The sequence below is a fragment of the Aulostomus chinensis genome, chromosome 5, assembly GCF_037954235.1.
Source record: "Aulostomus chinensis isolate RoL2024-O1b breed Wild chromosome 5, RoL_Achi_v1.0, whole genome shotgun sequence".
Classification (NCBI taxonomy): domain Eukaryota; kingdom Metazoa; phylum Chordata; class Actinopteri; order Syngnathiformes; family Aulostomidae; genus Aulostomus; species Aulostomus chinensis.
The window spans coordinates 15837993-15862907 of NC_141324.1; the positions used below are offsets into that span (position 1 = coordinate 15837993).

The 24915-nt window shown below is 41.1% G+C and overlaps 1 protein-coding gene across 2 annotated transcripts in view; it reads right to left on the minus strand.

The window, feature by feature from the left end:
• Positions 1-24822, minus strand: part of tcf3a (transcription factor 3a) — a 28458-nt gene extending 3636 nt beyond the window's left edge. Inside the window, exons 1-18 of one of the 2 annotated variants that reach the window (XM_086203453.1) lie at positions 24278-24822; positions 19729-19825; positions 19332-19401; positions 10319-10392; positions 9354-9441; positions 8703-8743; positions 8389-8521; positions 7975-8024; positions 6525-6624; positions 5980-6116; positions 5715-5865; positions 5534-5592; positions 5072-5150; positions 3807-3883; positions 3549-3722; positions 3323-3434; positions 3070-3202; positions 29-264 (exon numbers count right to left, since the gene is read on the minus strand). In XM_086203453.1, coding sequence (XP_086059579.1) covers positions 29-264; positions 3070-3202; positions 3323-3434; positions 3549-3722; positions 3807-3883; positions 5072-5150; positions 5534-5592; positions 5715-5865; positions 5980-6116; positions 6525-6624; positions 7975-8024; positions 8389-8521; positions 8703-8743; positions 9354-9441; positions 10319-10392; positions 19332-19401; positions 19729-19782 — 1768 coding nt within the window. In that variant the 5' untranslated portion in view covers positions 19783-19825; positions 24278-24822. Of the gene's footprint in view, positions 1-28; positions 265-1620; positions 1860-3069; positions 3203-3322; positions 3435-3548; positions 3723-3806; positions 3884-5071; positions 5151-5533; positions 5593-5714; positions 5866-5979; positions 6117-6524; positions 6625-7974; positions 8025-8388; positions 8522-8702; positions 8744-9353; positions 9442-10318; positions 10393-19331; positions 19402-19728; positions 19826-24277 lie in introns of both variants that reach the window. The other variant, XM_086203452.1, reaches the window with a different exon arrangement.
• Positions 24823-24915: the final 93 nt, after the last annotated feature.

Sequence of the window (24915 nt, forward strand, 5' to 3'; positions counted from 1 at the left end):
GAAGGCCTTGCTGGATTGGCTGACCTACCTCGCACCTGCTTCTCCAGGCCCAGTATGACCTGGACAGCCTGTTGCAAGATGACAAGCTTGGTCTGGGCCTTGTCGCTCTGCAGATGAACCTGACACATCCTGCCCAGCTCTCTGAAGGCTTCGTTTATGTCGCGCACACGCACCCTCTCCCTAGCGTTGTTAGCTAGGCGGCGCTCACGCTCCCTCTGCTCCTTCTCCTCAGCAGTTAAGTTCTCATCGGTCACTGTGACAACACTGCAGCCAGGAGGAGAAGGGGGATGGATTTGAAGGGGCTGGTTAACAAACCCAAAATCACAACCCTCACTGAACCTACGCTGACATTCTTGTATAGAATCTCTCAAGATCAGAATATTTTCCTCTGAAGGATTCTTGTGTTGTTGATCTGTACTTCTAAGTTTGTTGCTCGCTTCAACCTCTCATCCAGGGCAAGTTCAATGAGACTGCGGAAGAAACTTCCCAGTGGAGTGGGGCTGAGCGGAGGGTGGGTTTGACGAGGAAGATTATGCCTTCCCAAAAATACATCCAGCTTTCAGGGGTCACAAGAACCCATTCAAAACAGACAACTGAAATGTTCATCACGCTCATACGCAGATTTCAATAATCCACAAGTGACCAGCTGCCCTCCAATTTAACCCAACAACTTAGAGTTCTGTGGTCATTGGGGGTCCAGGATGGAAGTTAGGGGGAATATGGTGACTGTCCATCAGAATGAGAGCAGTTATGAGGAGGGAGTGAGGAAGCAACACCCTCTGCCAGGTATAGCACATAGCGAAGGCCACAAAGATAAAGCCAAGAGACTTGAGGCATTACGTTAAATACATCAGCAGTGGATGTATTTATCTGAACGTGAGGCAGAGAAGTACACGGTTGCCATCTGTAAAAAGAACATGAAAGAGGAGCGAGCGGTGGATAGAAAAATGGGGAGAGGTTCTCTGAAAAAACACAGCAGCATAATGAATGTGTTAACATCTGGAAGACATGCGGCACAGACTGCAACATAGGTGAAGCTGGGTTAATGTACATGACAACTCTTGTCATGCCAACTTGTCAGGTGCGAGGTGAGGAGACACCACGAGACGGTTGAGACATTGATGCAAAGGACGAGAGATGAGCTGCCTCTCCCAAAGAAGACAGAGATGGAAAATCAGTCCTGAAAAGATGTTAATTGAGTCAAAGGGTGAAGCAGAAGGAAATTTTCATAGAGAGAACAGAGAGTGAAATGTAAGACAAGGGAACACATACTGCACTACAACCAAGAGACCTCCAGCATGTGTTACCAGGAGAATAAAACCTGTAAGGACCAACTGGAGAATGGGGATGTTTTAAAAACAGCCACACAGCTTCAGTTCTTTTTCACCCCATTTTCTCTCTTTTTAGCCTTTTTTTTGGGGGGGGGGGGGTGGACTACATTCCCTGGCATTAAATGGCATAATTTATAAATTGTAACTGGATTTACAGGGATTATCAACAAGGTGAATGAGGAAGAACAGCAGAACAGGGGAGGATCTGAGACGTGAAGCCATGTGGGAGTTTTAATTTGTCAAGAGGACCGCCCCCCTCCTCTTCCTTCCTCCCTGGACACCCACTGACCTCGGACTTGCTGCTCCAGGTTGAGTATAACGTTAACGGCCTGTTGCAGTATGCCCAATTTGGTCTGCGGTTTCTCATAGCTCAGATGGAGCTGACACATGCGGCCCAGCTCCTTAAAAGCCTCGTTGATGTCCCGCACACGTAGGCGTTCGCGGGCGTTGTTTGCCAACCTCCGCACTTTCTCCCGCCCAGCCTTAATCTCCACTGGAAGATCTTCATCGTCATCCTCATCATTCAGACTACAGGGGGGCCAACGGCAGATGAGGAGGGAAGGAAACAACAGTGTGGGTAGAGTTCACTTATAGGTGCAATAAACTTTACTGATAATGTCAAAAGTGGTATAACTCCAGAGTAGTTTCATTTAAATCAATTTTGCCCTTTGGGGTGGGGGGCTAGACTGGAGCCCCAGGAGCTGACCTCAGGGAATCTAGGATGTAACAGTCTCTTTTGCCCATTAGTATGGTTCATCTCTACTTGAGCCCTCAAACCAAAATTCAAGCTGTGGTCTTGTGGTCAAATGTGGATAAAGTTCATTCATTCCTTAAAAAACCCAAAGCACTATTACTTTCTGGTATCATCCCAGAGTTGCTTTTACATAAACTAAAACTTTAAACTCAGCTGTTCAGTGTGTAATTGTCTTCTTAGTGTACATCAATTTAGGACATTAACACATCGTTTTCCTGTCACTTCATGTCTGTAAGACATCAGCTGTGTGGAGGAAAGCACCTTCTTTCAAGGCTTTATGACCTTTAGAAAAGACTATTTATGCTAAATGATGACCTAAGCCCCGTGTTCCTTCTCAACTTTCTGAAAAAAATCCATAGAATAGAGTCATCTTGAATTCTCCATTATTTGCTTTCTACACTTCAAACCACTGAGGTAGAATCCTATTTTTAAGATAATTCATCTCTTATCAACTCATTCGAAGCCTTGGAACTTGGTTCCAGGAGTGGAGCCTCTCGAATATTCAAGTATAACTTCCCAGATGAATGGTAATTAGAGATAAGCTGAGCATTCAAACCTCTAATTAATCACACACATGATGAGGAATATTGCACAACTGGAGTCTGCAGCTGTAGTCTTGCCATGATAACTCCACTTGAAGTACTGCTGAAATGTTTTGATATCAATTTAGAATATCTGTGACATGAAGTAACCTCTCCTGTCTACCACGAATGTGTCAATTGATTACACCTACTTCATTGTGGGTCTGAACAGTAGTACGTTTGCTCCCAAACATCAAGGACATGGTGACCTGAGTGACAAGGTTGAACTAGCTTGCCTGTGGAGCCTCCATGATTTTAATAAATGAGACGTAATGACTATGCTTAACATCAACTTGAAGGTTGAAAAATTACACCCAGATATAATACATGAACGATGAAATCAATAAGAAGCGATAAAGAAGAGTGAAAGCTAAAAAGACAGACATTGGACAATTTAAGACACCTTGTTCCAAGGTGGGCGTTCATGTCTTTGTTCTCATCCTCCGACTTGTCAGTAACAGAGCAGTTTTCATCATCTTCCTTGTCCTCTCGTTTGATGTCGGAGCCACCGGAACGATTCAGGCTGCTAGCAAGGTCTATGCAGGAAGTTCAAAAACAAAGGGAAAGATTTTAAATAACACATCCACAGGAAATATTACTTAAAGGTCTATTTTTGACAGGAAAAATACACAGGAGAAAAGAGAGAAAGTTCTCACTGGTAAAACCTTCAGGCTGAGAGCCTGGCAGGACAGATGTTGAGCCATGGTGACCATGCACAAGTCCTCCACTAGAGGGCAGACCAACAGAGTCCTCATGTTGACTGGAGACCTGTAAGACAGGAAATGAACAGTGTTTCAATGTAATGTTGGTTACAGGACAGATAAAGGAAACAAAAATATACACTTAGTGGACAGATTATCTCTGATTATTCTTAAATCTCACCAGTCCAGGTAGGCGACTGGTGAGTCCGAGAGAAGAACAGCTGAAGCCTTCAGGTAACCCTAAGCCTGACGAGAGTAGACTGTGCATTTCAGCCAACCCTGGTCCTCTTTGCCCACTAGCATGACGCTGAAGAACATTGATGGCTTCATCCAAACGGTCTTCTAGTTTAGAAGCCTGTGGAGGAACACAACAATGTGCCGTTGTAACCATGACAATGTATTCCAACTTATCCCACATAAATAATAAAAAGGGACTCACCATGGACTGTATTCCACCGGGGAAGTTGGGGGAAGGTGTGGCCTGGCCAGAGGACCGTGTCCACTGGGACGTAGAACCTGGAGAAAATACATATCACTTGCTTTGTTCCCACAAAGTTGCCCCATTTTACTGCATCAAATGAGCTTACATCAGTAAATATATTAATGGGTTTTTGTTGATACTCGTTAGCGCGGTACACAGAATATTTTTGACAATTTCAACCTCTGAAACTAATGTGATGGGGATATGAAACAAATGTCATGCAGATAAATAAGTTACAAAACAGAAGTGTGTATTTCATACAAATATAGCAAGAATCAAATGAGGATTTCCAAACAATACCCTTCCCTTCTACTCAAGATTATCATTTTCATCTCTCATCCTGTGCAAGCAGTTGTATCTGATGTGGTGTGATGAGCTCACTCATTGACCAAATGTAGAGACAAACAGGGAAGTGAACCCACTCTCTTTTTTTAACTGTATTTTCCCTTCCTCTGTCATAAGATATATTTGGAAAGTGCGTGTGCACGTGTATGTGTGTGTGTGTGTGTGTGTGCGCACGCGTGTCTGAATGATCAACTGAGGATAATTCTGACTGAGCTAACAGACACAGGTCAAAGTCATCTTAGACATCTCCTAAACTGTGTTCAACCTAGCAAACATTTCATATGCTCCTCCTTACCTGCTGTTTTATTGGACTACACAGATTTTTAGCTGCAATTCTGACCTGCTATTGTTTCTAACTTAAAATGAGAATCATCCATGTACTGAAAATACGTTAAATTATACAAGCAACAGGCTAAACTGAGAACACAGATGTGGATTGTGATGGAACCAGAGTCCATGTAACTGAATGTCCTGAAAATTACATCTGAAAGGAATTAAATAAATGTTTTTATGTTTACGTTTTGTTGTTGTTGTTTTTTTGGTGAAGCAGAACTGAACATTATTCCTGTGAGGAGTTACTGAGATGCCCTAAGCTGACTGTTGGGATGTGCAATTTCATCACTACATAATTTGATGCAATAAGACAATTTGCGTGGAACCTCTTGAGCTACTGGCCACAGCTGTTGCTGGTGCTGTGGTGCAAAAGACATCAAATCAATCAAGATTTATTCTACTTTTACTTCTGTCCTCATAGATGGAGCTATATTGTTACAACAAACTATACATTTTTGGAGCTCTGACCATCACATCACCACAGGAAAACTTCTCCAGAGCATTCCAAGAAGAGAGTGTGAGGCCTGTTGTGGGGGTTTACTGACCTGATGCAGCCTGAGGTGAGCCAGAGGGAGTGGACGGCGATGAAGAGTAGCCGTTACTGTTTGGGTCTGAGGGATAGATCTGAAAGCAGAGATGCCTGTTTTCAGTTTGACACCAGTGTCTTCACATTTCACTCAATGGGTTTTCCATGTCTATGAGGCATATTTTCATGACCATACATACTCTAAAACCTCTGATCCATGTGCACATGGAAAATAATGAAAATCAAGCCATTTATCATAGAGCTAATATGCCTAATAGGCCATGTATTTTTTAAAAGTATTTTAGTAAATTCATCTTTCAAAAAAAAATTAAAAATTCTATAAATGTTACAAAACTTTCTTGCTTTATTTTTCCAAGACTTCTCAGGTATGGAAATTTTCATGCCCAAATTCCATTACTTTTCTATATTTTTCATGACTGTATAAAACAAGTACAGCATGCTAGAACTTTGAATTACTTACAGATGCCAGGGCTTTTCCGATCTCATCACCTGAACTTCCAGGTGCAGTTCCACGATTGGCTTGTCGGGAGGGAGGAAAGTATTTTTTTAATTACATCAGCGCCACTTCTACAATGTGATGGCACTTTAGGAAAATAGACACAAAACTTTTCTAAATAAAGGGCACACTTGAAAGGGTTTACCCATCATGGTGTCAGTGCCAGCTGTGGGTGGTGTGTGGCCGGGGACTCCGAAGCTGTTGGATCCAGAGTGGAAGCCAGCAGGATGTGCTCCGTTCACCTCACTGCCATGCAGGGGGTAGTTTTGGGGAGAGAGGGGCAGTGGCTGCCGTTTCTTGGAAGCAAAGACACCCAATGATTGAAATGCACGAGCTGAGAGAATCTTTAAGACACATTTATTTAAAAGAGCCCAAAGAAAAAGAAGTCCAAGAATGAAGGCAGAGCTCACCAGTCTGTCTTGGGGGTTAATGGCAGTGAAGGGACCGTGCTGGCTCATATGGGGGGGCGTGCCCAGCATGGCAGAATAACCAGGCTGAACCATCGACCCAGCAGAGCCCCACGGATCGGAGGGCGGGTGGAGGCCTTCTGTCGGGGGGCATCCAGTGAAGGAGGGGGAGTAAGAAGGGTGAGGGATAACCAGCCACAGGAGATGAGAAGACAATGAAAGCCACATATGAGAGATGTCACATTACTGTGATGACTTCATTCAGCCATGATGCACCACTCAGCAGCACGGCGCCACGGGGGGTTCACTGGCATACGGTTCAAGCACCTTGGTTCACCCTGACTTCCACACGGATGTTATAGGAAACTAATCTCAAAAGCACACTCGCAGTAGAAGAAAATCACATGACATCACAGTATATAATGATGTGGGAGACGCTGAGCCATTAGCGAACATTTATAGCCTTGGTTAGACTGATTTGTTCAGTGCAACACAATGAACAAGTGGAGGTTCTGAGGCCAACTCTTGTTTGTCTTGTTTCAACTGACCTTGCATGTAGAATGGAGGTGGGTAGACATTTCCTGCTTTAGAAGCCGGGTAGCCAGCATTGTCCCTGTTAAAATCCTCTCCTGAGGCTGATGCATAAACCTACACACGATACACAGGAGGAAAACTTTTCAGCTCAGTTTTTGAAGACTTCATGACAAATCAGTGTATCATTAAAAAGTAGCTCACAGATACCTAACTTGTGGTGTGAGAAACACATTTATTTTGTACTTCCTTTTTACTCTTAAGAACAGTCCCTGGGGGAGCCCCTTCTTGCTAAGACAGGCGGTGGCTAAGACATACATTTTTCTACTTCTTGTTGAGGAAATATCTAATTAAGCAAACTGCCATGTGATGATTAAACACAGCTCTTACAATGTGTTCCTTCCAAAATAATTAAAAAAAAAATCTACTTTTAGAACTAGTTAGTTCTGGTTTCACTTCAATACTAATTCAATAAATGGTCACAAAATTTCTGCTGACTGGAGAACTGGGCACTTTGTCTTCAATGTTCGGTGTCAGCGATTTTAATGGGCTTTGCATGACATCTCAGAAAGGCCTTTGCATATCCATTTGGAACAGAAAAAAACCCCAGAATGGTTTAGATACACTCTTTAACGTCACAGAATAGGAGATGCAGTTGGATTTAGTACACATTATACTGGTCATAAAGGGACCAGTGTTCTTGGCCATCACATCTTTCTTAATCAAGACTATTGTAGACAAAAATCTAGCATCAAACTGTGCCTGAAAAACTCCAATCTAAACAGACCTAAGTTTTCTTCTGTAATTTGATTAAACAGAAAGAAAAAAAGAGAGGAAAAAGAGGGGAGAGGAGAAGAGGGAAGGGAGAGATGCACTCCTAATTACTGAACCATCTGCCGAATCCTGGATGGCAGCCAACTCCACTGGCAGCTGGGATAGAGGGATGGGGGAGGGAGAGAGAAAGGGGAGAGCTGTTGTTCGTTGTGGTGGTGCGCGGGAGGGGTTGCGGGGTTAGAGGGGGAGGAGGGGAGAAAGGAAGAAACCGAGAAGAGGAGGAAACAGGGTGCTCAGAGAGCGAGACTGGGAGGGAAAAAATGAGGTGGAGTACGAACCATCAAACCCCAGTATGAATTCCCTTCAATGATCTAACGAGGATACTTGGCAGTGGGGAAGAAATGTGGCCATAAAGTAAAGGGCCTACAAATACAACACACTATAAATACACTACAAATGAGTGACTGGGTGAATAAGTGGCTTTTTTCCCTCTTTTCCTTTTTCTATATCAGTGGTGCGGATACACAGCTGTAGGAGCTGAATGTCCTGTAATGCAGCTATTCTACTGGTTTGCAAGCCACAGAGAGGCTTGAGATGCCACATGGAATCTGAAAAGGGACATAATCTGAAAACGTCAGCTCCCGCTGTAAGGCCTGAAACAGAGTTGCAACATTTCTGGGTGTTAGTACTCACTGAGGAGGGCAGCCCAGGGGGCACCTTCCTGATCTTTTTCGGCAGCGGCTCTGATGGGAGGGAAACAGAGAGTCGCATTCAGAGCAAAGCAGTTAGCAAACAAAGGGATGTCAAATTTTCTGACTCCACCAACACCAATAGAAAGAGTTCAGTCCCTTCTGAAGCATCCATCTGTCATGTGACTACTCATTAATGCCTAATCACAAGGTCCTTTAATCTGATGGTATTCAGAGGATGTTGCACATTGGCGAACCCCAGTTTATTTTTGTCTGCTTTCTTTAAGTAGAAGTGAGATTTCTCAGATATGCAGGAAGTGATGACAAAAAACTGACCTGCATGTAAATCAGACAGCTTCTTTCTGCTAAACAGATGAGTTTTATGAGAAGATTTAACAGTATACGAGAAACATCTCACCACTTGGGTCTTGTGACGGTCGCCGACGGTTGCTCCCCTCATAGGAGGAATAAAACTGGGGGTTGGATTTCAGGCCAGACCGGGAAAGGGTATCAGGACTGGGCATGGGTATCTCACTGGGCATAAAGCCCGGCTACAGATGGTGTAGAGGAAGAAAAAAAAACAAAAACAAAAAACACAGGCCATGTAATGTGAAAGGAAGTAAATTCAAAATGATATTGAAGATAGAAGAATTACAGAGGAAAATGACTTCTCATCAGAGCACAAGAAGAGGAGGGCTGACAGCAGAACATCTGCTTTTGTAACTGGTTTACCTGTGTTGCAAATGATGAGTATGGTCCTCGCTCAGCCTTCCCTGATAGGAGGAAGGAAAATAAAATGAGGCCATGATCGTGAAAATTGGGCTTTTATGTCAATATTAAATCCCAATCTGGCCCTTCCCCTCTCTTCATTTGGGTGTCTCCCATCTGCTGTGTGAGTGTATATGATGTGTGGTATTTATGGCTCTGGACAGCAAAACAACAACACATTGGCCCATTCTAAATGGTTCAGGGGCAATTGTGCCCATCTTCTCTCTCCTCCCCTGACAGTTAAACAGAGGAGAGCTATAGGCCAATGTAATCCCAAGGGAGGGCCCTGTTTGTGCATGGGTGCCCTTTACAACCCCCACCCCCCACCCCCACTCTGAACACACAGAGTGCAACACACAAACAAACTCCTCCTCCACATCCTCCCCAATTGCACTGCTGCCTTCGTCACCTAAGCTTGAATATGTTTTACCCTACAGTGGTGCGTTTGCATCAAACCTGCGAACAGCTGCTTCCTAGCAGTGCTTTGTTCAGCCATGCCATCTACTGATAAGCGTATGGCAACTATCAGCCTTTTTTTGGCTCAACATTTCAAATTAAGATTAATGACAGTTTTCATGCATGTGCTTCATTTTAATTCAATAAAAACCCTCATACCACCGATTCCTGGTCCAAACAAGGGGCCAGAGCTGATGCCCTCTTGCTCACTGTAGATAACGTCTTCTCCATAACCCTGGGGGGCCGACTGTAGAGACATAAAACAATTACAAGAAGAAATATTGAAACAACTTCATCAAAGAAAGAATGAACGCAAGGCCTGTTTTCATACCCAGAAAAGCACCCTGTGCTATATTATGTTCTCTGGCAGGTCTGAGACAAATTTGTTTTGAAACATGGGTCAATGACAACAAGGTTACAAACGGATTACTACAGTCTTTGCCCATACCAGCGTTTTACATCTGATTTTGGAAGCCTGAAGAAGGTTTTTTTTTTCTTCTTCTTTCTTTTTTGCTTTCAAAGGCTTGAAAATTAAGTAAACCGTATTGACAGGCTCAAACATCTGTCAGGTTGGTTGGGACTGCAGTTCTGTCATACAGGTAATATTGTTTTGCAGCTGAATTTGAAGCAAAGTTACCACCAAAAAAAAAGAAAAAGAAATAGAAAAAAAAAAAGTAGTTCTCATCTTGTGGTAAACAATGATGCTGTCAGTCAATGTTTTTTTTTTTTTTTTACCCACAGAGGAAAAGTGAAGCCACTAGCATTTGATTACACAGCACAATTTGTTGAATTAAGAAATCCTTGAAGATGAGTCCAGTAGATAATCTGCACCATCTACCCTCTCCATTTTACAATGATATCTCTGCTCCAAGGCATATTAGAGGGCAGTCATGATGATAGTCTGAGTGGTGAACAGATAAATCTTGACCCTTTTAAACTGCTAGGAGAGTGGATATGGGCTGCCAAAATTATGGGAAACCTGTTTGATAGTATGCAGTTGTAACATTGCCAGTTTCTGAGCTGAGAAAGTGGATAAAAGACCGAAATCAACTATCAATCGAGAAGCGGGCATAAATAGAATGGCGTCTGTGTCAAAACCTGGATCAATGTAATAAGTCACGTACCCTCCCCTGGCGGAAAGCGGGGCTATTATCTCCTGCTGGCCCCCAATGACTGGACCCACTCCTCTCATCGACACCTGGAATACAAAGATATTAGATATCAATTCCATGTATTTGCAATCAAATTTTAAGCAAATGGTACAAAAGTGTGCCTTAATTTTGTTTCCATACACACGATTGGAGCAAATGATGTAATGCTGTTAGAAGGCAAAGTTGCATGTGGCTGTGGCTTTGAAAAAGGTTGTTTATGCACTATGGAAACTATGAAATTTACGGAAAAGGCTCAATTACCTCGTGAGCATTTTTTTGCAACTTAAAAAAATCCATCCATCAGCCTTATCATAGCCACACCTCAATGCCCATCCATATATGTTGATGGAAGCCTAACTACTAAATAGAAGACACTTCAAAGCCCCAGTACTCAACCTGTGGCTCATGAGCTGCTTGTAGCTCTGTTATCGCTGGGTGTGGCTCTATTAAGTTCCACTCAATTCTTTTTTTTTAAATCTACAAAAAAATCAGTCAATAATAGCCTCTGTCACTTAACTGCTGCTGCCTTGTCACCTGAGCAAATCTCAGCCATTCTAATCAACTGCACTGCACTACACGTCATGCTATTAGTTCCTTAGTATCACAGTACAACTGTCCATATTCTCTGACATACTGCTTTCAGGGAGAAAAGGGACATTTTTGATCTGTAGCTCAGGTGAAAATATTTTTTTTGCCAAAGCAGCTCTTCACAACGACAAGGTTGAGTGCCACTGATTGAAAGAGATCTTCATTCACAGAACAAATTAACTGAGAAAAACTGAGATGCCCGAGTGTCCTCCTTTGTCTTCTGGTCTGGGTCATACCAAGTTGATGGAATTCAGCACATCTTTGCAGAACTAAGCCCAACTTCAGCGAATGATGACCTGCATGTGTACAGGTTGTTCAGGCTACTGAGAGTAACCTCCACTGAAGAGCTCCGCTTAATGGCTCACACACAAGTGAGACAGCCTAGTGACAGCGCTTTCACATGCATGGATATGAGCTGTAGGAAGTTTGAATAATTAACACCCCGTGTGAGACTCCCAGAATCATTCTCTACATTCTTCATTCTCCCACTCTACTCCTTTACATTTTCCATGGCAACAGTCATTCATAGCCCATCTATTCTCCCACATTTGGCCATCACCTTCATCTTTCACATTCATGCAAATTCTCCATCTTGCATAACTGACACGCGTTATCCCTGGCCAGAGCACTCCAGCTTTTAGAGAGGTGAATGTGTTTGAAAGGAGTGATTTTAAAGATTGGTGAAGCAGAAATTCCTGCCCGTCCCCTTTCCCTCTATCTCCTCTAGTACTGCAACACAGCATCTCTAGGGGAAAGCTGAGGCTTAATTGTGCACTAATTTGCATAATTGTGCATATTAATGAAGCTAGGCTCTATGAATATTCATATTTTTGTTTTGTTGTCTAATTAAAAAGCGGAGAGGGGAGAGGATGGGGGGTGGAGGCGGGCTAGAATCATGACAGGATCAGCAGTATAACAGAATGATGGGTCCACAGCGCTGAGAGCAGCTAGAATGCCGTGACAACTGTGATCTATACACACGACACCCGCAGAATAAGAGATGAAGCAAACAATTTCTGTCCCCTCGCTGACTGACGCTCTCCATGTCAACCCAAGACGATAAAGACAAACCCTTCGCTTCTGTTTAAGTCATCAGTGGCAAGGCTGGAAAAAAGGTTCTGAGATGTGGATTACAAGATCAATTTAAAACAAACCAACCAGTCTAAAAAAAATTCTAAACATGTTCTTAATGTTACCAAGTATGACAACTACAAGTTTATGAGTTTAAGAGAAAAGTTAACTTCTGTAATTCAGTGGCTGTGTGTCATTCTTATCTCTACAAATGAGGCAAAGGAAGAACTCCTTAAATTTTGGGGCAGATAGGTTTTAAGGTTGATTTCATCCTAAAATTTGATTGACTGGAACTCACCTTTCAAACTAAATGCTATGACATACGCAGCTGGACTCTAGTCAGCCTATAAAACACGTACATCATATGATTTTCAATGTTGCACTATACATTTGCACTAAATGATTTTACCTCAAAAGTGAAAGGATTTAAAGCCTGCTGGAAATTTCATCGGTGTGTCATGGGACCACTTGAGAGTGAAGCAGTGGAGACCAGAAAATAAAATCTGAACTGCTCTTAGTCATGCAAATTTAGCTCCATAATCACATCATCAAGCATCAAAATGTAACCGCAAGCCTCCTCTCACTCACATACAAATGAAGTGAGGATTCATATTTCACATTTAAAACAAGCTCTAACTAAACAAACAAACAAAACAAATGACAGACTCGTGTTTTCTTTGAGCCCAACAGTGGCTCATGTCCATGGCTCAGTGAAAAGGCCTGTTTACCTTAGAGGTACTATTTTAGGGTGCAAGAGTTTCAGATCCTGGCTTGGCTGGGAGTGTTGTTTGGACAAAACTGTGTGCTCACACGGGTGTGGGGTGTTTTTAGACACTTGCATGCTGACCCTGAAACATCAAATTTTGTGGCAGATCCAGGAGTTTGTTAAATATCCGAGAGTCATGGCCTTTTTTTTTTTTTGACACCGACCTTGGCTGAAGTATGGACTCTAGAGAGTGCTCCTCTAGTTGTTCCCATTTAATCAGAACCACATGACATTTCAGAACATTCCGCAAACTAAGCTAAAATCTAATTAGTGAGATATGAACAAGGTGTTTTGTCGTCCCTTAAAAGAACTGAAGATAAGTAAGGCAGTACAGTTAGGACTGTGTACTGTCACCATAAATCCACATCAGCAGGTATACCACAGTCTAATATACATGCAGTATATTAGACTGCATCTACATGAATGTTCCTGTATAGGAGGTTGGCAGACAAAGCAGGGCTAAGCAGGTGTTACGAATGAAAGGGTCTGTGAAAACAATGGATAGTATGGAGGAAATAATGGGAACCATGGCAAACAAACAAGGATTTCAACTCAAAATACCATTTAGTATTCTACACCCACATCATTTAAGATGGGGTGAAAACAAAAAAGAAAAGGAAAGACAAGGTAATAAGTAGGGATTATATAGTTAAAAATCTATATATGGTTGCAGCCTGAAAAAAGAGTTTGGTAAATTAGTTAGTTTTCCAACAGAACCAAAATACAGACTAATCAACTGTCCCTTTTGTTTTCCTTTCCAGCCACTAACAATGTGTTGAGCTAAAGTTCAGGTAAAATACTGTACATAATGTGCTGCTGTTGGATCAACTCAGACAAGTGTATATCTATTTCACTGTCAATCAAAACCAGGTTGAATTTGGTTGGTGTGTTTTTATTTGTCTGGCATTTTTGGATATTTTTATTTCAATTTCTGAATTTCAACTAGATCCCAAAAAATACATTTTGTGAAAACCAAACCAGTTCAATATGTGTAAGACATAACACTGACATTGTATCTGCAGTATCCTGTACCACAGTGTCACCAACAAGATGGTTGCTTGTCTGACTGACCCACACTGTTCAAATGCACTCCTATGTGAATGCACCAATTTCAAAAGCAAATCTTTGAAGGACGGAAGGGAGGAAGCAAAGAAATTGTACAGTCTTGTGAAAGTCACAAAAGCAGACAAATTGCAATATTTTGACAGCTACCCAGGTGTGCTGGAAGGATGTACTATTCAACTGTGCCTGTTTTTTTTAGCACATTTTCCACCTGAGCCAGAAGATGACATCATGCTTGCCCCCTAGAAAAAGCTCCCAAAACAAACACACTCAGTGACTACAGGCCAGCAGCTCTGACTTCACAAGTCATAAAGTCAATGTAGAAAGCACCTCTGTTCACTAGCTGAGCCATCGCTGGACCCTTACCAGCCCCACACTGCCATCAAAGAGAGAGAATCCTGCTCTGTGTAATACAACAGTCCAGGGTAATCTGTTTGAGAGAGGTTTATCTTACTGGGCATTTTACAAGGTTTCTTTTTTGGAGCTGTGGAACTGTTCGGGATTATAATATGAGGCGATCCTAATTATTCAACCTTGATTCATTTTGATGACTCTCCTTTATTGTGACTTCTGTTTTTACAACGTATGACTCATCAGTCTCCTTCCTTAACATTTGGTTTTTTTTTTATGCCCCGATGACCTGATCATCCTAAAAAGACTTTATAATCACAATCACAAAATTCTAAGAGAATTGGGAAATAACCATGTAGTGCCCTGCTCTGTGAGACTTCAGCTCTGGGGAAAACTGGAGAAAAGTGTGAGTAACATCAGACAAACCCCGATGCACTTCTCCTCCCAGCATGCAACCCCCCTTTAAGCATGGCTAGTCTGTAATTACACAGGAAGAGATACTGGAAACAGACATCCAGCCTGAGTCATGAGCTTCATGAGCTCCAGCACATACGTTGACTAGACTTGCAGACATGTCTTGGTTTTTATAGGAATATTGCCCCTGGCACCGATAACCTAGTGTGTCGTTTTGTCTACACACCTTCTTCCTTCCCTAGGCAAAATGAGTCACATGGACACAAAGCATGATGTCATATGAAATCCCAAAAGAGTGAAGACTGTTAATGAAATACTGAACAATGTACAATAACATGCACTTGGCCGCTTTAACCTGTGAGTCACCAGGGACTCGTGAAACACAACTCAGTGTTCCTTAACCCTCCAGCATACTGGGTACATCTGAGGTTCACAGGTCCTTGTCCTGACACTGCGTTAAACTAAGACTGGGCCTAAAAATAAACTCTGATTTCTATCACACCGCATTTGACTTCTGATTTACACTGACAAAAAACAACAACAATAAGAACAACCAGACATCCCTGGGGGTATAACAGCTTTTTTTTTAAAAATTAGATTAATATTATTATCTATCATATGACAAGATCTGGTAATTCTGTTGCATGTGCTGGTACAGCAATTGCTTTGCTAAGATTTGTGGCTCTAACATTCTACTTCAGCACCTATCCCTAGCAGCCATCCATCCATTTTCTATTCTGCTAAACCGTTAAGGGTTGAGCGGAGGGGGGCTGGAGCCCCAGCTGACATTGGGTGAGAGGCGGGGTTCACCCTGGACAGGTCACCGTCATAGGGCCATCAGGAGCAATTAGGGGCTCAGTATCTTGCTCAGGGACACTTTGACATGGCCACCGGGGGAAGTGAGGATCGAACCGGTGACCCTTCGGTTGCTGGACAGTCATGCTACCTCTGAGCCATGCCGCCCCTTGTCCCTAGCATGTGTCTTGAACACAGTCTGCCCACCTTACAGTTTACGGAACAACTACCAAACCTGCTGTTTTCATTTTCTACCCGTCATAGGTCTTGGTACCTATTTCAAATGTAGCTAGTCATTTCCAAAGTTAGAGTAAATATTGTTTTGTTTTGTTTTTTTAAATGCATCAAAAAATCAGAAATAGTAAATAAAATCTATTTTTCATCCAGCTCTCTGTGAAACTATATATTATAAATCTAGTGCGTGCTGGGAATTCACAAAATGTTCACTTGACTTTACCTGAATGTTTTTGGGTTTCACTTACACATCTGCATTTGAGAAATGGAACTTCTCATGCAAATTTGAATTCCCTCTTCTTCTGCATTTCAAGTCATACCATTCTAAAATTACAATTCAGGATTCTCAGTTTCCAAAAAAATGAAAGTGTACTGGAAATAACTTGAACTGACTCGTTCAATAAATAAGTACAAATTCATTAAGTGATACCAGAGCAGAGATCTTGTCTGAAGGATCTGAAGGGAAGATGACTATTGACAAACATTAAACCTCCACATACTGTGAATATTAACCATCCTAGGAAAACTCAACTTTCTGACTCCACATGAAAGCAGGTAGCAGCTGTTCTACAAAAAGCAAGGATACAGTTTGAGTCAGGCTTTACTACAAATACACAGACATGACTCATACACAAAGGTACAATTTTCCTCTAAAATCAAACCTTGGTGCCTGAACCAACAGTGCCGATATGACCTATTCCTCTCATGTACAATGCGCAGCCTTGATCTTTAACTAAAGATTAATTTTTGAGGGTTAGAATTATTTGCTTTCTTTCAGAAAATAAAACTGGAGGATCTGTAAATTGGAAGTCAGAAATGTACCCTTTCATGCAGGGCTTCACTGCAACATCACTACCTTAGTTACCAGATTGCAGAATAGTCTGCATAGCTTCAGAATGGTTCTCTAGAGTACCAACACTGGCGAGGCTATAGGAAGAACACACAATGTAACTTCTACAGTTCTGACTGTGGATACATCAATAGAGATTTCTTTATCTTGACAAAGTGGCGCCAGCTGGATCCATTTGCCAGTTTTTGTGAGTAGCCTACCTTTTTCACCTTGAGTCACAAAAGCTAAATTTGCAGTCTCTGAGAATCCTTCAATCCTCACAAGATTCTACTGTCAAACATTAACACATAACATTAATCACTGATGACCTCAACACACCAAGAATTAAAAAATAACCTACATATTTTTTGAAGTCTAACATGAACAAATGTTTGACATCTACGAGAATGTACAGATCATATCCAATGCCTACAGCCGTGCTCTTTCTTGTGTTGGCTTGACTTTCACACGCTGGCATGGAATGTTTACAACTCAGTATATAAGTGGAGTGAATGTCCATGCGGATGCGGGTTATAAATCAGGGAAATAAATTCCTTTCGGGTGGATGACTTATGCAGGGAGTGTGGCTGATTTTTGCCTGTGGATTCAGATGATGTCAGAGCCGATCCACCCATCATTAACAGGAGAGTTCACTCTGTAGTAAAGTTTAATCTTCAGCTTTGCATTACATATCAGCCCTTGATTAACTGAGGTAGGTGCCAACCGGGAGGATTTAAAACTAGTTTTATAAGAAGTAAAAATATTTTCCTACAATACAGAGCATGTGTGTTTCAAAGTGCACCATATTATCTATTTCTCTTACCATTCTTGACCCATTAACATTAGACTGTGTTCCATTTTGGGTCTGGTATCCAACTCTGAGAATGGCAGGGCTGGAATAATCATCTCCTGGCTCTTGCTTCATACTTAAACAGACATGAAGTGGAAGCTCCTCATTTAACTCTCAAAATTGAACTTGAATGTTCTCATTCCAAAAAATATTGTAAGTCGTCAGAGGGATTCTCCACCCAAAATACAGTCCCATAAATGCTCTGGCGTATACTGAGAGTACAGATGGATGGCCAAAAAAGAGTTTTATGAAGAGGAATTGTTGTTCTTACTTCACTTTGGAAACTGAATGAAGTGAATTCAAGCTGACAAAATGACAGCATTTTACTACTAAACTTCAAGTTTCAAAGACTGAAAGGAGAATATTTAGGTGGAGTATATTGTTAAGGTCACAGGACAATGCCATGTGCAGCCGTTGGATTGATAGCATCTATGTGTCTTGTAAGCATGCACCTAGCAGCCACAAAAGAACATGCAAGTAACCCTGAAATGAATAGAACAAATAAAGCCCCCACCCACCCACCCCAACCCCGCCCAGACTCTGCTTGCTTGGTCTTTCATCTTGGTGTCAATATCCTGTTTGAGTTCTACAGCTAGCAGAGAGCAGAGAGACTTTCTGCAGCTTCAGTGATACAACGGTGAGAGCGAGGGGGTTCATGTAAGAAAAGGGGAGATGGAAAGGTATATGTTTTTAAAAACTATCAACTGACTTGTGTTTAGAAATGCTTCAGAAAGATTTTAGTTATTTTGTCTTTATAGTTTAACTTCGTGAAGACATTTTAGTCCAGTTTCAGTCAATGAGAAGATTTTACTTCAGTCACTTTCAGATCACATTTCACAGTTTGCCTTATAGCCACAATAGTAATTTTATTTATGCTGCCAACTGACTTGCCTTAGCTTTAGTACTCACCATAGCATTTCACTTGAATGTAATGTTAAACTGAGATGAAGAACACTGTGTTTTGTAAATTGTTTCTCCATGGGAGCAATCATATATAAGGCACAAAGACATATTACAGTACAGTTTAGTCAGCAGAGGGCACTTGGACCATTGCAGGTAAAAGAGCAAAACACACTGGGCTGTCTGAGTTCAGGAGAGAACATCCATCAGTAAACGTATGCTACAACTCCTAAAAACTCAAGTCAAGTTCCTGTGTCCTGTTGTTGGATCTGAAACTAGCAGCAAAGAACAGCTGATTTCATCAGAGACAAATCACACCTCCAAGATTTGATCGATATGTTTAGTCATGAGGTTTCATTTCATGAGGTACCATAAGCATGTTCAAGCTAATGGTTGGGAAACTTTATGAATGTGTGTCTGTTTTTGTATTTAGATGAATGCACTGATATCCAAGTAGTTGATTCGACAAAAAGCTAGACATTATCGGCAGCCCTATATGCTAGGCAATCAATTGAGGCTATATTTTGTCGTGGAAATGTTGTCACAGAAACCAAACTCATTGGTAGAATTTTTTTACTGCTGCTGTACAAAAAACAAACAAGGACAGATGATGACTTAGTGAGTAATGGAAAAAGGAAAGGTGTAAGATGGTTCGACAAGGGAATTGTGGATTGGAATTCCCATCAACCCCCACCACACTGCCTTTGTCCCTTTGTGATTGAGTGGCAACAGCTGAGAAGGTGAGGGATGGGACACTTGCAAGGCTCGGGTGGGAAAGTGTCGAGGAGCTCACCCTTGATCTGGTACATAATGTAACATAAAATCTTTCCTGAGGTTCCACCTAATTATCTGCGATCCAGTTAATGAGCCATGCGAAGACGCGGAGGACAGGAAATGTTACTTTGCTATGACCATTCATTGCAGCACTAGTGAGTAGACATGGGACACTGAGAAAGGAAGAAGCTCGTTCCAGTTTTTGTTTTTGTTTTTTGCTGCCAGGACAGACACTGCAGAGCATCACAAACCTAAAGAACCCTTTCAACACAAGTTTCAGGTGAAAGAAACTGTATTTTACAAGGAAAAAAAATGCATAATAGAGTCAAAGGAATCATGAAAAGAGACTCACCTGAACCCCCAAACCGGCTGCCAAGAGTAGTTGGCCGATTCTTGCCATTTGAAACTGGAAGCTCAAACATCTGAAATGAAAGAGAGGATCCTGTAAACCTCAAGGACTTTGCAGAGTTATATTTTCTTCACTACCACAAAAGGTGATAATGCGGTAATTCAAACTGTCCTATATTTTACAGCGCTTAGCCAAGAGCTATGATGAACATAAAACAATCCAGCAATTGTCTCAAACTACACGCAACAATCCTCCGACTGATCAGTCCCAGATGCCATAATATTCGTTCAACCAGGTTCATTCAGGAGTCCCTCTAACAGTTAATGTGCAATCACTCTGAGAGCACAACGAACTAGGATGCAAATACGACAAATGCAAGCAATCTTCAGAGAAATCTTACCGCGGTAAAATCCAGCAAGTCGCTGAGCTCCTTGTCTGTTCCCACTGCAGCCATTCTCTGCTGCTGATCACTTGGCCCTTTCAGTCTCAGCAAGCGACTACAGGCAGAAGTGAGGAGAACGTGAGTAGATTTGGCCCATTCGTAACATGTTCACTATCGGACAAACAAAATTAAACAATAAGAGCTGGAAATTAACAAAATCAAGTATCACTATGATTTCAAAAACCAAGATTACAATAATATGACGATCTTTAGAGTGTGACAATGGAGGCTTGGAAGACTGGACAATGTACCGGCAATTAGCTGATTCTAGGGCTGATCAATGTGACTTCAAATCAATGATTATGTCATGTCAAACTTCTTCCTTGATTGAGATTAACACACAATGATTTTGAACACATTTTAACACAGTCCTCATAGTTTTCTACCAAGGTCTGTACAGTAAATATGCTGATCTATTAGAGAGAAGGTATTAAAGACACACACCAACTTCATGAGAAGTATGCTTATTGTCCATCCTCCCCAGAGGAATACTATAAGATAGATACCGTTCTCTCCTCTGTGTGTGCAATAGGGAGCTGAGACCCACAGAGACCAGCTGACCACTAGTTAGCTAAGCATAATGAAGGGTAGTGGACGGAAAGTGTTAGCATACCTACATCAAAAGTTATCAAATATCCTTTTCTCCAATATGGTCTTTGCCTACGTTACTGTAGCTAGGATTGTGCATAACATTTGTGATTAAATACCAGTTTGTCATTTCATAATCAAACATAGCCGGATCTCCTTCCCTGACAAAAACGCTGGACACAGTGATTTTAAGTAGCACCTCAAAAGCCCCATCATAACATCGGCCAACAACAAAAAAATGTTTGTTCACCACAAGACGAGTGATTGCTACTAAATGTAGCCAATTCTGTAAGAGAGGATGAAGAGGATTAACTCAGGACAACCCAACACCGCTTATATAATTAACAACTTTTGGCAGAGGATTCCAGTGCCATTTACTAATCGATAGTCAAGTAAATGACATTGATTTCTCAACATAAATTGGAGAAAGACGAACAAAAGGAAGAAAAGACTAACATACATTACCAACAAAACCACACAGCCAACTGCAGGCCCAGGTGCTCTCTCTAAACAGAAATAATTGATGTCCACTTCATGCTATTCAAGTGGCACATTCCTGCCTTAAAAGATGAGATAATGGGCCACGTATGAAAACATGTCGCAAGTTCGAAGAGTTTCCCTGGTACACCACATCTGACACGGGTGACCATAGTTCAGCCACAGTCCCAAACTGCACTCGCTGTTAGTCAGCCTCTGAGCTCAGGCAGCCTCTTCCGCCTCCACACCAACCTGGTGCTCTTCATTTCTGAAACTCCGAGATAATTTACTGGACTCTCAAATTGACAATAAAGTGTAGAAAAGCCCAAATCAACAACTCTGTCAGTTTACTCTCACACATAGTACAGATATTTATTCCTATTTAACAGATAAATAGTCCTTTAATAGGCTTTTAATCAGCACTGCTGAAATTTTAATAGTGTGATTTCCTTGGATGTTAATAAGATGTTGATTTTTTTTCATTTTTTAACATTAATACACAAATTAAGTGAATTTCAAGTTTGTTGGCAGCATTTATGAAATTGCATCAACTACTTATACTTTTGTGAAGTAGTATTAATGATATGAGTGGCAACTGTCACAGTTGCTGTTGCATCAATCATTAATAAAAGCAAAAAAAAATAAAGGAAAATGGCAGTCATTGCTGATAGAAGGTCATTAAAGCGATTTTCAAAAGCAATACAACCTATGAACAAAAACTGATATTTAAATTGAATATTCACCTTGGACAGACTTCACAAAATATGACCAATACAAGCAGGACGTCATGTGTTCGTCCACTTTTTGTGTCCAGTAGTGTATAACGAATGGAAAAGTTGTCAAAAGACAGAATAATTAAAACTAAACCATGTTTGTAATGAAATGAATAAAATAGACACCAAAAAGTAAGGTCTGGTATTTACAGTTATTGCCAGGTTAATCTTGGCAATTAGGGAAAAAAAAAAAAGCATACTCTATGACATTATCACTTCTGCCAGTGAGGTTTTGTGATTGACTGTTTGTTTGTCTATTTATTACACAAAAGGTATAGAGGGACTGGGAATGTGTCTTGGCAATGGCAGAAAATGTAAATTAGACATATTTGAGTCATATTCATGAATTTCTCAGGAAATATAACAATGACCTTTGAAATAAAAACTTGCATTCTGGAATACATCCAGACAACGGCTGTAAGTCTCGGTGGACACCTGCATTCCCTGAGTGCATTTGCAGTTTTTATATCCGTGTTGTACATATCACATGTTACAATTTTTACAATTATAACGTCAGTTAAAAAAAAAGGTTAAATCACTTAAAACTAAGAAAATAAAAACAAAATCAACTAAATCAGAATGTAAATATGAACCCCTAGACTCACTGACAATAAATTTCCATAAAAATAGTAATGACGCAATCAAAGTAGAGATGCAAGATAATATCAGCACATCTTTGGTACCGGATGATATTGGTCTTTTTCTAATGTATCAGGATCCATCCAATGATCAAACCAGGGCTGCCCAAGTCTTCTTTGCTCTTAACAATTCGGCTTGTTAATTAAATATGTGATTTAGGACCTTTTCCATATGGTTTAGAAATCAATGAAAAATTGCATTTTCACAGTGTTTACTTATAAACAGTTTAAATGCTAGGGATGCACAAAAGTATCAGCATGTCATTGATATCTGCAGATATTGATTGTTTCTGAATACACCAGTATTGGTCTGATCGCTGATATTACCACCAGCCCAACTAATCAAGATTAGTTTCTTTATTTTTACTCACTGTCGTTACTTTTGATGAAGCAATAATGAGCAATGCGCTTTTTCAAATGTTTTGGAAATGACTCTTTCAAATTCAACTTGTTTACACGGGTTTTTCAGTACAATTTTTTTTTAAAATCATCTAAAATTGTTTTTATACACATAATATTGGCACCTGAAAACATCGGCTATCAATTGTTAATGTAAAATTTGTTGAAAAATATCAGCAAATCCACTACAGGTTAAAAAAGATATCCAATATCGTGCATCCAAAATATATCTCATAGAAACTTGTTTTTATGTACATAATATCAACATTGGTAAGTATCACTATATATCTTCCTAATTAACTGTAAAATACCGGCAAAAAACCAAATATCCAGCATACACCTGCCACAATATTTACTATACTGACTTATCTACAACAATGAGCTCAGCCCATTATGTTTGTATACACAAGGAAATCACCAACAATGTTTTGTGGTAAATTTTTGCATTTCTAATATTTTTTACATTCTAATTCTAACATCTAAATCTTCTAAGGAATAACAGTTCATCACTCTTTGAAATGGTGTACTTGCGTTATCATGCAGTAATATTACCAGTGTCATAACATGCACTTAATTGGAAATACTGTCTTTAGTCGCAATAATTTCTGTTAATCTATATAGCGACGAGCCTAAGGCTGCATCCCTTAATCTAATACCAACAGCCAATATGTTATTACCTAAGAACAAGCTTCAATATCATGACTCACTTTATCTTTCTGGTTATCGAGCTGAGGTCAAAATGGGGGATGGAGACTTTAGCCCCTCCTCACAAATGGAAGTTGCGCTTGCCTTGAGCAACCCCACAAACGTCCTGACCATTAGAAGTAAAAGTTCTGAGAAACCCGGGCTCGCACTGGCATAGAGACCAGAAGCAGAGACTGGTCTGATCCGATCCTATCTGGGGTTTATCTGTAGAGATGTTTAAAGGACCTAAAACCTGTTGCCCTCCTCACCTCGAGCAGGACCCCTTGATGAACACAAAGACTCGGGCCACCAAAGTTTCAGCTGAGTGGTTAAATAAACTAACAGTACTGGAAATACAAACTTTACTGCACAAATTAGAATTTCTACCGTGTATGGAGGGAAATGAAGACTTCAGCTGTGTTCTAGTTACAGTCAGTAAGTGGAGGTTGTTGTCAGGGGTGGAGGGGGAAAGTAATACCCCCAAGTTGTACTACGATTTGAAAGTGTGCGATTTCATGGGGAATGTGTGACATTATAGTCACGATAACCGAGGGAAGAGATTACGGCCGCCACGGAGGATATATTACTAAAACAAACAAAGTCTATCTGCGTGAAGTTACCCGATTATTATTAGCTAATGTTTTCTATGTGAAAAAATACATCAGAAAACTTGACATCAAAATCCGGAATCAGACTGGTTTTATGCTGATGTGCAGAAGCGTTCAACCCACTGGATTTAACAAAGACATTTTTTCAACACACACACACACACACGCACACACAAGCAGCAAGTCCTCCGTACTACCACTGCATGTTCGCTCAGGCCGAGACCCCGCTTCCCCCGGCGGTGGGTACTCAGCACAACTTGAAAAATGCGCTTAAAACTTGACTTACTCCAGTACTAACTTTTGTTTAGCTTTTTATAAAAGTACATATATAAATATTTACCTGTGTTCAACGTTGTGGCATCCAACACAGAGAAATAAACGGTTGGAGTGGAGAGAAAAACAAAGTTGGGGATAGGATCCTCTCCCCCGTGGTCCGGACTAGGGGCTTGATTCAGATGCGGGAAGACAATATCACCCGCTCCGCCGACTCGTCTCAATGTTGTCTTCGTCACGAAACTGAAAACACGTCTCTCACACGGACCATAACTTGTGCTTTACTCGGTTTATCTAATGTTGCTGAATTTGTGACCATTTCATTCTCCAAGTGGACATTTTAACAGCCTCCACATTGTCGGTTCCAAAGAAGTATCCCTCCGCGGCGCAGCCTACGGGAGGACATGGACGTAGAAACATCAGAGGTGTCCAATTTCAACTAAAATGAAGGAACCGAACGAGACAACGTTCTGATGCGCCTAAATTCGTGTAAGGAGGGTCTTAGATATCGCAAAAATATCGCTGCTCTGTGTCTACACGCCGAACAAAAAATGTTCCGAGATCCAAATCGCTGGGATCTATGTCGAGGGGCGGATGAGGGAAGCTAACAGCCCGACAGGCGAACCCAGTAGAGGATGGAATGATAATATCGGAAGAAGAACCAATTGGATACGAGGAAAATTTGATTGACAGGGGGGGCGTCCA